The following is a 15,784-nucleotide window of genomic DNA, read 5'->3' on the forward strand; positions in this document are numbered from 1 at the left end:
TGATAGTTACAATAAGCTATGGAGGTCCAAATCCCCAAAACCTGTCTGTCAATGGAACTTCCTTTACGAATGATGGAAGTCTTTCAAATTTATTATTTCCAATTTAAAGTATTGGGTATTACATTGACAACCTTGCTTTGTTACCACAGCCTTTTGGATGGTAAATAATCTTCTGCCAGGCATCAATTTATAGATGCACTAATTCATGTTAGAATTATGTTTAAATAATTAAATTGACCATTTCCCATCAACTTAAGCTTTTAGGAAAATCAGTAATTTACCATTTCCTAAGTTTGACACCCGTCTTTGCTCTACCTTTCATTTAAAATGTTAAAAATCTCACATGTTGGGCCCAACTTATTAAGGGGAGTTTGGGCCCACACATGAGGGGAAGTGTTAGAATTATGGTTAAATAATTAAATTCACCATTTCTTATCAGCTTAAATTTTTTGGGACAATAAATAATTTAACAATACCATTTCATAACATACATTACCCTACAACAAGGAGTTGTCTATATTTAAGATATATTACACCCTGTAGAGCTGTGTCTATTGAGTTTGAATTTTATTCAAGCTCTATATAGGAAGTTTCTCACCATGATATAGGAAGAAATATGGTATGTGGGGGTGCAACATTATTTTGGTGTAATCATCCCATTCCTTCAACATATGCACCTAGTGGATTTTGAATCCAAGACCTCACTTTCCATCTCATTATTATGAAAGAGGGAAGTTTCATTTAAGCTGGAGCCCATTGTCATGAATGACTTAGTACTGCTAGCTGATGTTATTCTGCACTCTTATTATTTGTCTATTAAATTCCATGTAACTTTGCAGGGTACGGTTCCATTATGGTCATCCTGATATATTTGATAGAATCTTCCACATAACAAGGGGCGGCATAAGCAAAGCTTCAAAAATAATTAATCTAAACGAGAATATATCTGCAGGTAGGTTCTGGTTCATTAAAGATGATTGACTACTTGGTAATTTTTGCTCACTATATTGGACTTATCTCTTCAGGATTAAATTCAACTCTGCGTGGGGATTTATAACACATCATGAGTATATCCAAGTAGGCAAGGGGCGTGATGTGGGGATGAATCAGATATCCCTTTTTGAGACTAAGCTTGCAAATGGAAACGGAGAACAGACACTCAGCCGTGATGTTTATCATCTTGGACATCGATTTGACTTCTATAGGATGTTGTCATTCTACTTCACAACAGTGGGTTTCTATTTTAGTAGTATGGTATGTTAGCCAAACTACTTTCTTTTATATAATCTTTTTTAAGACTGGATTCCTATTTTAGGATGTGCTTGCAAATTTTGTCACCAGATTACTTTTGGTCAATGAGTATGATTTTCTTTTTAATATTACTATGTTCTTTAAATGGTAACTTCTTTTACATTCCAACCTCTTCTTTTGTCTGCAAAGGGCCTTGTGGTTTAGTGGCATTATCTGGTTTCTTTCATGAGGAGAATTTGGGTTCAATTCTCATTTCATACACAATGATTTTCTACAAACTCCTGTTCGTATTTTGTATAAATATTAAATATACGATTAGGCTTCATTTGGATATTTTGTTGTTTCAGTTGGCCGTGCTTACTGTATATGTATTTCTGTATGGGCGTATGTACTTAGTTTTGAGTGGAATTGAGAAAGAGATCCTTAGGGAACCAAGCATACAACAGAGCAAGGCCCTTGAAGAGGCTCTGGTTACCCAATCTGTTTTCCAATTTGGCTTATTGATAATGCTGCCCATGGTTATGGAAATTGACCTGGAAAAGGGATTTCGTATTGCCCTCAGTGATTTTATCATCATGCAATTACAACTGGTCTCAGTATTCTTTATGTTCCAGCTTGGAACAAAAGCACATTATTATGGAAGAACAATTTTGCATGGAGGTTCTAAATATCAAGCTACTGGCCGAGGATTTATTGTTTTTCATGCTAAGTTTACTGATAACTACAGGCTGTACTCACGAAGTCACTTTGTGAAGGGATTGGAGTTGTTTATTCTATTGATTGTATATGAAGTTTATGGGCAATCGTATCACACTTCATATCTTGATCAATTCATCACTTTCTCTATGTGGTTTCTTGTTGCTTCATGGTTGTTTGCTCCTTTCGTGTTCAATCCATCTGGTTTTGACTGGCCAAAGATAGTAGATGATTGGACGGATTGGAAGATGTGGATGGGAAATCGTGGTGGTATTGGGGTTCCACCTTCCAAAAGTTGGGAATCATGGTGGAAGGAAGAACATGAACACTTAAAATATACAAGTATCAGGGGGAGAGTGATTGAGATAATACTTGCATTTCGCTTCTTTGTATACCAGTATGGAATTGTCTACCATCTTCACATAGCTCATTATAGCAAGAGCTTGCTGGTAATAATTCTTACATCCTACAATTATGGTTTCCTTGTTCGACTATTAAAGTCTATTTAGGTTTATGGAACCAGCTTACACTGTCTGACATTTACTTCGGGCCACTTTCTTTGTAGGTTTACGGAATTTCTTGGTCAGTGATGGTGACTGCTCTTCTCGTCCTAATGGTATGCATATGGAATTCACAGATATACAGTAAATTTATGTCAAAGTAATTAACTTAAGTGAAACTACTAGCTTAAATGATTATTCAAGCTGACACCAATATGTGAATTTATTTATATTTTAACACACAAAACTGAATAGTAAAAATAGAGCTGCATAGGGGTTTGTGGTGTGGACGTGGGTTGCTAAGGCCAAATTACATTAATCCCTTGTGTACTTTTTCAGTCCCATCTTTTCTATCTTTCTTCTTAACATTAAACAGGTCTACTAAAGTTACGTTTAGACTCCTAGATCAGCTTGCTACCAATTTTACCAATTTCTTAATATCAAGTCTAATTGGTCAATTAACTGAATTCAATTTTAATATGGATAAACAGTAAAACCAACCACAACAAGAACAATCACACACAAGAGATGAGGAATTGTTCACAAAGTGAACCAACAAAAATAAACACTCTAGGGCCTAGCCCAACTGGTCAAATCCACCATAAAGCAGTTGCTATACAACCAAACTCACAAGACCTCCAGTACATGTAATTTGTGTTGTATTGAAGCTCCCAACTCTTGCCGCAACTGCTCTTCAAGCATCCGTCTTCACAGTAATTCAACATAGCAAGTTGAGACGCTGTCTGCCAAACCAATCTCTTGGTTACTTCAAAGTCATTTGAAGATTTCTAATGTCATTGTGGTTTTAATATTGCACTTCAATACCACTAGTGGTGATCTAGTGTTTTGGTGGCTAAATTCACCTCTCCAGGATTTTGCAATTTGGAGAGGGTTGGAAGAATAATCTTAGTTTACAGGGTTTTTTTTTTTTTTTTTTTTTTTTTCAATTTGATAGCCATCTTCCTTCGCTGGAGATTAGGGTTAATAAAAGGTTTATATATGAACAGGGTATAGGCTAGAGTCACAAAATTATCTACAATGGGATTTCAATTGACCCAAAGTCTACTGAGAGCTTTTGCATGACCAAGATTTTGAATTTTGCTCTACAGAGATTGTATTTCACTTGACCAAATGAATCTTTGATGCACAATGAACTGAAACTTCAACTTTAGCCTTCATTACCCATTGTTACAATTAACAAACAAACAAAATTGTTATGGAATCACTAATCAGCCAACATCTAAAAATTATAACAAAATCCCCTTTTGGCAGAACAACCCTAATACAGAATTAAGTACTAAAGTATAATTTATGAAACACATCCCAAACTAACTTACACCTAGACTAGAGACCAAGTTGATTAACTCTTACAAAAGTGCATGTCTTTCCTAAAGAAAAAATAAACTAAATAAAAACGTTAAACTCATAGGATACAGGTAATATAAGAACAACATCGATCAAGTATATCAAGAGATATTAAAAATAGAAACAACAAACTAGACCATACACCAACAATCACCAATTGGCTACAATGATCATTCAATCATGGGAATAACGCGGACATGTTAACAACAATTTAGGCTTAGTATCAATCAAACACAAATAACATGTCCAACATAGCAACAATTACGTTCATAGGCTTAAACACAGTCAAACCAAGATACGAAAGATATTGCATAGAACACATATCAATTAAGCTCAATGCATAAAAAGTAATTGCTAAGTGTTTAGAGATTACATCATTGAATCACAAAATATAAGAAATCACTAAAACAAAAATTAGTTATCTCTCCCCAAATATATTCATCCCCATTATGAAAAAAGAAATATTAATCATATTCTCTCCCTGTAAGTCTACTCCCAAAATTTCCTCCCCCTTTTTTGTCATGAAGTGCCTAGGGGGTATATCATATTGTCCTCATGATCAACATTAAGGTAATCTCTAATGTCTCAAACTTCTGTACTTAAATGAGCTAATGTTACCTCAATACACTCCTGACCCTATAGTAGCTGATAGAGAAGAGGTAGGATATTTGTTGGAGCAACAGGTGGAGCTTGGAGTACTTCATCTTCCTCATCCAAAAACCAACTCTTGAAGCAAACCTAAAAATTTCTCATAATAGGATTTTGGTTGACCGAAAGCTTCTGCCTGGAACTCGCGCAACCCAGAATCTGCTTCACAACTTATATTTTGAATTTCGCTTGACCAAGATTGTACTTTGCTCGACTGAATGAATCTTTGTTGCACAATGAACTAAAGCTTCAACTTTATCCTTCAATACCCATTGTCACAATATAAATATGAAATCCAACAATTTCAAAATAATAATAACAAAAACAATTGATACAATTAGGCAACATCTAAAATTCCAAACAGTTACAAATTATACAAAAAGGAAAAGCAAAGTTACAAATACACACACACATATGTATATCATGGTGCAATTTTTTTTATTTTCTCTTGCCTCTTCTCTCTTTTTTTATTTTCTTTTGAATATATATATTTATATTATGGAAAAAGTTAATAGATGCCCTTAAGGCATTTGTTAATGGACCGTTTTAGGAAAAATTTTATGGGAAAATAAAAAAGTAACTGATTTTTTTATAGTTTTTTATATTTCTCATGAAAATGGTATCAAAATTTTCCTAAAATGGTCAATTAACAAATGTCTTAAGGGCATTCATTAACTAGACCCATTATCTATTTTTACTCTTGAAGCATACATGTTCATTTGGTATTTTGTTGCCTATATTCTTCTCATACTGCTGCCAGATGGTGCCAGCGGGTAGAAGAAGACCTGACGCCAAGTTTCAGATCTTGTTCAGGATTCTCAAAGTGCTTTTGTTCCTTGGCTTCATGTTGGTCATGATTTTCCTTTTTGTTTTACATAGGCTCACTGTATCAGATTTATTTGCTGCTATCCTTGCCTTCACACCCACGGGATGGGCCCTTCTTCTTGTAAGTCTAAAATTCTGCATATTCTTAACGTAGAAAGAACTGGGTAGCTTGTGAGTTTTTAGATAAACTATGCCATTTGTCTTAAAAACTTCCTGCCTTGTTGAAATTGCCATTAATTTAGCAGCAAATTAAATTCAAATTAGCAAGCATTAATTTTCAAACATAGTTGTACTTGCATAGTATTCAAGAAAACATAACTCTCTTTTTTCTTTTCTTTTTTAGAAACAACATAACAAATTCTTTTTGAGAATTATTCTGTATAATCTTTTAGTGACAACATATGCTGCTCTTTACCACCAACGGTGTTTATCTAGTGGTCATTGGGCTTACTCTCAAGTGGTTTGGAGGATGGAGATTCCAAGTTCGAATCCCACAATTGGAAGTTCTTAGGAAAAACCCCACACCCTAGCTCAATGCCCACTAGTGCTCTCTTGGGGCTAGTATAACAACTATGGTTCACCGGTTTTCTGCTTGCAAGCCCAAACCCAACAGAAAAGATGCTATTATGCTAACACCCAAGTAGATAAACTACTCTAGTCAGACCCTCCTAAACCTTTTTTTTTTTTTTTAAAGGCATATGCTGCTCTTGTCTTCCCTATATTTTCTCTAGCCAAGAAAATTATCATATTCTTTTTTCTGGCCCAAGAATCTTTTTCACTTCTCCTTAGTAATATTTTTCCCATTGATTTTTCAGTTGCAAATTCCAATGCATATTGTATGTTCTACAATTCTTAAAATTTCAAAGTAGACTAAGGGTATGTTTGGTAACTGTTTTTTCCTGTTATTTTCTATTTCCAAAAACAATTTTCTATTTTTGAGGCTAAAAAACTTGTTTGGCAACCCAAAATGGATAGAAAACAAAAATTGTTCTCAAAACTCAATTTGTGAAGAAAACTAAAAACATGCAAAATGCTATTTTCAGTTTCTAATTTTTAAAAGTCAATAAAAATGCATTTTGTTGAGATATCTAAAGCTAAGTATGCACTTGAGAATTCCCAACGGCTAGTTTTTAAATCTCAAGAACAGAGCAACAGTAATGGCTAGTCAGCTAAACGATGTCGTTGTATTTCTAGTTACGTTGTTGTATAAGCCAAAACGCTGTCGTTCTACTAAGCACATTAGTGAGCCTGTTGTCAATTGAGATTAGGTAGGAAAGGTCGTTATCTTTAGCTCCACCTTTCATAGATCCATTCCGTAATTTCAAGATTGGTTAATTAAGTAGTTACAGTCAATTCTATCTTTAGCTCCACCTTTTCTCTCTGTTTCTCACTCTTTCCCTCATTTTCTAGTTTCCTGTGATTCTGAGCTCTTTGTTGCATTGTTATTCTTTGTTTGTTTCATAATTGTTTCAATCTTCCAAACCTTAGTTCAATTTCTTTCATGGTATCAGAGCTTAATACGATCCCTACCAACTTTGATTCTATGATGGTAGCTACAACTTCAACTTCTTCTTCTTCAACTATGCCTTCATCAACAACTTCACCTTCAATCAATTTGACTAATCAGCCTCTGTTGCTGCTGTCAAACATGATGACAGTAAAGTTGGACAAATCCAACTACATAGTGTGGAAGCATCAAATCTCCATGGTGCTGGAGACTTATTCAATGATTGAACTTCTTGATGAAATTCCTCTTGTTCTAGAGAAATTCTTGAAAGATCTCTCAGGTATTGTTACAATAGTACTGAATCTAGATTATCTTGATTGGAAATCCAAGGAAAAGCCACTACTTACCTTTATTAGTTCCACTTTAACACCTTCAATTCTTGCTATAACTGTTGGTTGTTCATCAGCTCTAGAAGTTTGGAAAGTCCTGGAAAACAGGTTTTCTTCCATTTCGAGATCTCATGTGATGAATCTCAAGGGAGAATTGCACAATGTAAAGAAAGGTTTAGATTCTGTAGACACATATCTGTAGAAAATCAAGGTCATTAGGGACAAATTAATGGCAGTTGGAGTTTTTCTAGATGATGAAGAATTGCTTCATGTGGCAATTAAAGGACTTCCAAGAGAATTTAATGCATTTAGGTTTGAAATTAGGACAAGAAGCATAAAATCGAGTTTTGATGAGTTAACTACTGTGCTAAATGCAGAAGAAGAATCATTGAATGAAGGACTGGAGATTAAAGACTCAACCTTTGCAATGTCTGTCAACACAGCACCTAGATCTAATAACAGTGGTGGTTTTAGCAATTACAATCAGTCCACTAATCATGGTAGAGGTAGAGGCAACAAAAACAGAGGTAGAGGATGACGCTCTTCACCTAATTAGTTTTCACAATATTCTTTTAATCAAGGATCTAGTCCAAGAGCAGAAAGGCCTATTTGCCAAATCTGTGACAAAGCTGGTCATATAGCATAGATTGCTACCATAGGATGGATTATGCCTATCAAGGCAAACATCCACCCACTAAATTGGCAACAATGGCCACTTCTTCCAACTCTATGATTGCACAAGAGCAGCCTTGGCTAGCAAATAGTGCAACTACTGACCATGTTACCTCTAGTCTTAATCTCCTAAGCTTTCCTAAACTCTACAATGGATAGGATCATCTCACAATGGGTAATGGACAAAATCTGCCTATCACACACATAGGTAACACTATTATCCCATCTTCTAATTCTGCAATACAGTTTAAAAATGTGTTAAGAGTTCCTACTATTGTTTTCAATCTTGCATCTGTCCACAAAATCTTTCATGATAATTATTGTTGGTGTTATTTTGATGAAAACACCTTGTTTATCCAGGCCTTGGCCACAGGGACAATGCTCTATAAGGGCAAGATTGAAGGTGGGGTTTATCCTATTTACCCTCACAAGGCACCTAAGCTTCTACTTCCTCACAAAATCTGCAATTCAGTCTTCACTTCACCATCTAGTTGGCTTCTGTGACACAACAGACTTGGTCATCCCAATGCACAAGTTCTTAGATTTCTTTTTCAACACAAAGGCTTGTCTTTTAATAAGTGTACAAACTTTGTAGATTCTTGTGCTCATTGTCTACATGGAAAAATGCACAAGCTTCCATTTTCTAGCTCTAGATTTGTTGCTACTACACCATTTGAGCTTGTACATACTGATCTTTGGGTTCCTGCACCTTTTACTTCAATAAATAGTTTCCAATATTATGTCATTTTTGTTAACCACTATACACATTTTACTTGGTTGTACTTGCTTCACAATAAATCTGAAGTTTATTCTGAATTTGTGCAATTTCATGCTGTGGTTAAAAATCAGTTTTCAGCAACTATTAAGACATTTAGATCTAATGGTGGTGGGGAATACACCTCCAAACTCTTTGAGTCTTACCTTTCTTCTCATGGTAGTCACTATCAAATCTCCTGTCCCTATACTCCTTAGCAAAATGGGTTAGTAGAAAGGAAACATAGGCACTCCTTTCCCAAGCTTCCTTACCTTCTCAGGTTTTCGTCTTTTGCTATTCAAACTGCTATGAACCTTATTAATCTCTTACCTACTGCTTCACTTGGTTTTCTCTCACCTTGGTTCAAACTTTATGGCTCTCATCCAGATGTTACTTCCCTTAAAGTGTTTAGTTGTGCTTGTTACCCTTACATTAGACCATACACTAAACACAAACTTGAGCATAGGACTACTGAATGTATTTTCCTAGGTTATTCATCTGTTTCTAAGGGGTATTTGTGTCTTGATGTCAAATCTAACCGCTTGTACACTTGTAGGCATGTACTGTTTAATGAGTCCAAGTTTCCTTCTACTTCTTCTCATATTACCTTTCTTCCACATTCTGTCAAACCTACACCTGACATCTGGCTATCTAACCTTCTCTATTTGCATTCATCCAATCAACCATCCATTCTAGGTTCCTATGTTCCTTCCACCTCATCTACTCCTATTTCAGTTAGTTCATCTTCTAATTCTCCACATACCCTTACTCCTTTGCACTCTTCAACACCTACCTCTTTTAGTCCTATGCCTAATCCTAATCCACCACCTCCTATAGATTCCCAACTTGCTCCTATCTCCACTGCTACCAGTTCACCCTTATCCAGTCCTAATCCTACCACTGCACTGGAACCTGTCCTTCTCATTATCACCAATACTCACCCCATGATGACCAGATCTAAACATGGTATCACTAAAAAGAAGCTCTGCTACAAGGCTGTCCTAGACTACACCTTCACAAAACCATCTTCTTATAAGGTTGCCTCTCAATATCCTCAGTGGACAAAGGCCATGGATAAGGAGTTCTCTGCCTTACGAAGACAAAACTCTTGGTCATTAGTTCCTACTGCACCTGGGATCAACCTAGTAGGCTGCAAATGGGTCTACAAATTGAAATTGAACAATGATGGATCTATAGCTCGATATAAGGCAAGACTAGTTGCCAAGGGCTTTCTAGTTATGTTGTTGTATAAGCCAAAACGTTGTCGTTCTACTAAGCACATTAGTGAGCCTGTTGTCAGTTGAGATTAGGCAGGAAAGGTTGTTATCTTTAGCTCCACCTTTCATGGATCCATTTCGTGATTTCAGGATTGATTAATTAAGTAGTTACAGTAAATTCTATGTATAAATAGAGATAGTTGTAATGCAAATGATTCAAGCAAGCATTTACAGAAAATTCTGGAGCTTTCTTTTCTTTTCTCTCTATTTCTATCTCTTTCTCACTCTTTCCCTCATTTTCTGGTTTCCTATGATTCTGAGCTCTTTGTTGCATTGTTATTCTTTGTTTGCTTCATAATTGCTTCAATCTTTAAGACCTTACTTCAATTTCTTTCACATTTAATTTTGTTGTTTACTGTGAAACTGTTTAGGGTTTGATAAGTCAAACCTAACACATAAAATATTATTTATTTATAAAATACATGATATTACTATTTTACCCCTATTACTGATAACACTCCCCCTCAAGCTGGAGAGTATATATCGAGTTGGATGTGCTTTAAGATACCTCATAATTTAAATAATTGCCTCCCAAGGTAGAAGGTGAGGATCTTTCATACTAACTGCAAATGATATATCTAGGCAAGTAATTGTGAGATAATTTAGTTTACCAACCAAACGACGATATCTCTCAAGATTAGATAACAGCTCCCTCTGATCTTCATACAATTTGACATTAGGATCCATAGGAGTCACCACTGGTTTAGATCCTAACAAGCCAGTTTCTTCCAAAATATCCAACACATACTACCTCTGTGATAAACTGATGCCTTCTTTAGATCGTGCTACCTCAATACCCAAGAAATAACGAAGTTTACCCAGATCCTTAGTTCGAAAGGAGTTTTGAAGGTATCTTTTCAAATCATCAATACCCCGCTTGTCATCTCCAGTTATTATAATATCATCAACATATACTATCAACAAAATCTTTCCTCTATCAGAGGTATGAGAAAACACAGAGTGATCAGAGTGGCAACGTTGCAATCCAAACTTTAACACTACTTCATTGAATTTACCAAACCAAGCTCTGGGAGATTGTTTAAGACCATAGATGGCCTTATACAACCTACACACTTTTGCAGACTCCCTCTGACTGAGCGACAAACCCAGGTGGTTGCTCCATATACACCTCTTCCTTCAAATCGCCATTCAAGAAGGCATTTTTAACATCTAACTGAAATAATGGCCAACCCAAATTAGTAGCCAAGGAGATCAAAATTCGAACAGAATAAATTTTAGGAACAGATGAGAATGTTTCGGCATAGTCAACATCGTATGTCTGTGTGTACCCTTTGACAACCAAGCAAGCCTTCAAACGCTTAATAGAACCATTAGGCAAATACTTCACAGTATACACCCAACAACAACCAACAGTAGTTTTCCCTAAAGGACGAGTAACTAAAGACCAAGTAGCATTTTCAGACAAGGCAGAAATTTTTGCCTCCATAGCAGATTTCCAACCAGAGATGGACATAGCCTCCTGGATAGACTTAGGAACAATATTAGAATTCAAGGATGTGGTAAAGGCATGAAGAGATGAAGACAAGTGACCATAAGAGACAAATTGAGAGATAGGGTGAGAGGTACAAGAACGCTTACCTTTGCGCAAAGCAATTGGAAGAGAGGCAGGATCAAGAGTCAAATCACTAGGCGGGGTCGAAGTCTCTGTTGGAGGTTTCTGCCAACGACAATATACCTGGAGTGGTTTCTGAGGAGATTCAATAGGAGACACAGGTGGTAGGAGAGGAAGACAAGGAGGAGAACTATCACTAGCAACCAAAGAAGAGAAATATGACTGAGATTCATCAAATGTGACATCAGCACTAATGAAACAATGCCGAAGAGTAGGTGAGTAACATCGGTATCCTTTTTGAGTATGAGAATACTCAAGAAAAACACATTTAATGGATCTAGGATCAAGTTTGTCACTCCCTGGACCTAAGATATGAACATAGCACACACAACCAAAGATCTTAGGGGGTAGATGAAACAAAGGTGCATCAGGAGAGAGCATAGTAAGGGATCTAACCACCTAGAATAGTGGAAGACATACGATTAATTAGGTGATAGGCAATAAGAACAGCATCACTCCAATATGATTTGGGAACACGCATATGAAACTTTAAGGCATGAGTGACCTCTAACAAATGACGCATTTTGCATTGAGCAACACCATTTTGTTGTGGAGTATGGGGGCATGAAGATTGGTGAATTATACCATGATCATCAAAAAATTGAGACAAAGATGTATGAAAATATTCACGAGCATTATCAAACCGGAAAATACGTAGTGAAGCATTGAGCTGAGTCTTTATTTCCATATAAAATGATTTGAAAATTGAGTACAATTCAGACCGTTCTTTCATAAGATAAAGATAGGTGACTCTAGAATAATCATCAACAAAAATGACAAAATATCTAAATCCCAACAATGAGGGAGTGTTTATTGGACCCTAAATATCAGAATGAACTAAATGAAAAGGACTATTAACACGACTCTCACGCCTAGAGGCAAAAGGCACCATATGGTGTTTACCCAACTGACATGCTTCACATTGTAAAGACTCAATTTGACAACATGACAGAACTAATGACTTTAAATTCTTGACAGATGGATGACCAAGGCGACAATGATGCTGAAGAGGCGAGATAGACAAATGAGAAGCCACTAAACAGGAAGAACCACATCGATCCAAGTAATAAAGTCCACTGGCTTCATACCCTCCACCAATAATCTTCCTCGTCTTGAGATCCTAAAAGATACAATGAGTGGATAAAAAAATGGCAGCACAATTCAAAATTTTAGTAAGCTTACTAATTGACAAAAGGTTAAAAGGAAAATCAGGAATATATAAGACAAAAGAGAGAGAGAGAGAGAGAAAGATTAGGACTGAGATTGGCAGTGCCCAAACCAGAAACTGTAGTGGTTGAGCCATCTGCCAATGTAACATTGGGAACACTACTAGATTGCTCAAGGTCAGAGAGTAAACCTGAGGTACTTGTCATATGATCAGTAGCACTTGAGTCAATGACCCAAGAGCCTTGAGTGGCAAGACAAGCAGCGGAAGTACCTTGTTGAGCCAAAGTAGCAGTAGAATCAAACCCAACAAAGTTGGAATGCAAACAGGAGGCGATTGTACTCTTCCTCAGGAATAGAGACTACTTTGGATGTTGGTGGAAGTGAGTGTGAAGGCAATTCTTGAACTTGAAAACTAGCTTGGTGAGTCGAGGGTTTACCATACAACTCCCAACAAAAGTCTACTGTATGATTCTCACCATGACAATAAGTGCACTTACAAAGACCACATCCTTTACGACGACCCCCTTGTTCAACCATGGCCCCCACGACCTTGACCTCCAAGACCACCTCTAGTACTCCCTATATAAGTGGTAAAGGCATATTTATCACCAGAAGGTAATGCATCAGTATTGGAGGAAGAGAAATGATCAGTACTCGAATCAGATAATGTGGCCTGTCGAAGTCTACCAAAAACTTCACTCAATGAAGAGAGGCCTGGATTAGCTAAAATTTGTTATTTTACTATATTCAAACTTTTAGGCAGTCCAAAGAGGAAGCGAGCGACATGCATAGAATCTCGTTGTTTCTTCATAATTTTAACATCAGAGGAGATAGGTTGATAAATATTGAGTTCTTCACATACACTCTTAAACTTGTTATAATAGTCTTCCAAAGACATATCACTCAAACTCAAGAAGAAATAATTTTGATGAAGATCATAAATCCGCTTCAAATTGTTAACACCAAAGTAAAGTTCCTTGGCTTGTTCCCAAAAAAGTTTAGCAGTTGGTAAGAAAACCAAACTACAACTGATCTTAGACTCCATGCTATTCTACAAACAACTCCTAATTTGTGCATCTTCGGCTCTCCAATCAGCAAATTTAGGGTCTGTAGGTACAAGAGATTCCTTAATCATGTAATCAAACTTCTTTCTACCAAGAAGAAAAACTTCAACTGCCTGTGCCTACTGAGCATAATTACTACCATTTAGATGAATGGAGGTAATTGATAGCATATCAGGAGATAAGAAATAATTGGGGGCTGAGCACTATCTTTGGACTCCATAATAGCAATCTGAAGAACAAACTAACATTACAAAATATGTTGAACAGAATTATAACAAACTCCAACCAATAACCAATGTACTTCAATCAATCAGCCACACCAACAGCAACTCATCTATCAAAGAATCAACACCAAACTATTCCAAAAACAAGGCAGCAATAAATCCATACCAACACCAAAAAGAAATGCCCGATCCACCACTAAACATCAACCTAAGGCTGCCTAAACAGATAATCAGAGTACATATTGAAGAAGAGAAGACAAATCAGACCATGGTTGAAACCCTTAATTGAAAAAACTCTGGCAGCGGTGCTAGGGTGCAGGAGCGGCGGCATGAGGACCGACGAGTAAGCTAGGATGGGTCGCCGGAGTAGGGCAAGTAAAACCTTGCCTCTCTCGCAGTCAGGCAACATCGATTTGGTGTCGCAAGACCGGAGAAAGGGTCAACGACACTGGACAACTCCTTCAGCCACTAAATCAAGATTGTCGGAGGTCTTTATTAGGGTCGTCGGAGCTAGCGGGTAAGGTTATGGTTGCCGGTGACAACAATATCAATGGTTCAATCCTAACATGTTGGTGGTTCTGATACCATGTTGTTTACTGTGAAAGTGTTTAGGGTTTGATAAGTCAATCCTAACACATAAAATATTATTTATATATAAAGTACATGATATTACTATTTTGCCCCTATTACTCATAACAAATTTAATGAATCTGACTCATTTAATGTGTTAGCATTAGAGTTCAAATCCTAGTAACAACATATTTTAGTATATTCTATTTTTTTCTTCAAAAAAGTATCTTTTTAATTTCAACTAACCAAACATGTTTTTGATTTCAAAAATACAAGAAAATTGTTTTTTCTTTATATTCCCAAAAACAAATTTTTAAAAATAGAAAACAAAAACTGTCACAAAACACAACCTTAGATTTTGAATTTGTTGAAGTTGCAATTTTTTTCTGTTTGAACCATGACAAAGTGCTAGGATTTGTCACATTTTTGGACATTGTGCTTTGACCATTCCTTATATTAGCTCATGAGTGGCTTGGTTCTTAGAAAGATATTTCTTATTTAAGACGATGAGGTTTTTCAATTGATGAATTATGATTCACTAAATCAATTCTTTCTTTGTCTCGTCCTTCCAAGGTTGGGCACGCATGCAGGCCATTATTGAAGAAGATAGGATTCTGGGATTCATTAGTGGAGCTAGCAAGAGCATATGATTACATAATGGGGCTGATAGTCTTTTTGCCAATAATCATTTTGTCTTGGATCCCAGTTGTATCAGAGTTCCAAACACGCATGCTCTTTCACCAAGCATTCAGTAGGGACCTCCAGATTCCAATGATTCTTGCTGGAAGGAAGGAGAAAACAACTTGAAGCTTTAGTATTAGAGTTTTTCCTTCTTCATTTTTGGCATTTGGTGATGTTTGTAATATTCTCTCCATGAATTGTGACATGTTACCGAGAAAAAGATTTTTCTCTTCTCCTTCCCTCTAAGTAACCTTCCTCCTTTTTAAATTTTTATTTTTATTGGGTTAAACTTGTGAATGTGGGTAAGAACCAAGGACATCAACAGCACTTTGGTTTTCAGAATAATGTTGTACTGTATAATTTACATTATCAAGTATATTCGATCAGCGCAAGTGCAATTATTCAACTGGTGTTTACACGTTTTAGTTGCAAAAGGTCCATTGTAGTTTCGAAGCATCAATTCATTACGCAGGTTTCATTTCATTTTATAGGATTTTTTTTATAAAATAACTATAAAATCCAAACAATATTATTAGTTAGGCAATGTTTCAAACATATTTCCTTTCTAACAATTCGACTTCAGAGGAGTCGATTTTTGGATTACAAAATCGAGTAAATTGG

At 36.2% G+C, this 15,784-nt stretch overlaps 1 protein-coding gene across 1 annotated transcript; it reads left to right on the forward strand.

The window, feature by feature from the left end:
• Positions 1–839: 839 nt before the first annotated feature.
• Positions 840–15,597, forward strand: LOC111990147 (callose synthase 7; the record flags this gene model as incomplete). Its single annotated transcript, XM_065769209.1, is given in 7 exon segments — positions 840–952; positions 1,026–1,043; positions 1,046–1,254; positions 1,599–2,396; positions 2,513–2,563; positions 5,221–5,406; positions 15,056–15,597. Coding segments are annotated over 7 exon segments (1,609 nt in total), but the record flags the coding sequence as incomplete, so codon positions are not given.
• Between the last annotated feature and the right edge of the window lie 187 nt (positions 15,598–15,784).

This window comes from Quercus suber, unplaced genomic scaffold (assembly GCF_002906115.3).
Source record: "Quercus suber isolate HL8 unplaced genomic scaffold, Cork oak 2.0 scaffold_1081, whole genome shotgun sequence".
NCBI classification, from domain to species: domain Eukaryota; kingdom Viridiplantae; phylum Streptophyta; class Magnoliopsida; order Fagales; family Fagaceae; genus Quercus; species Quercus suber.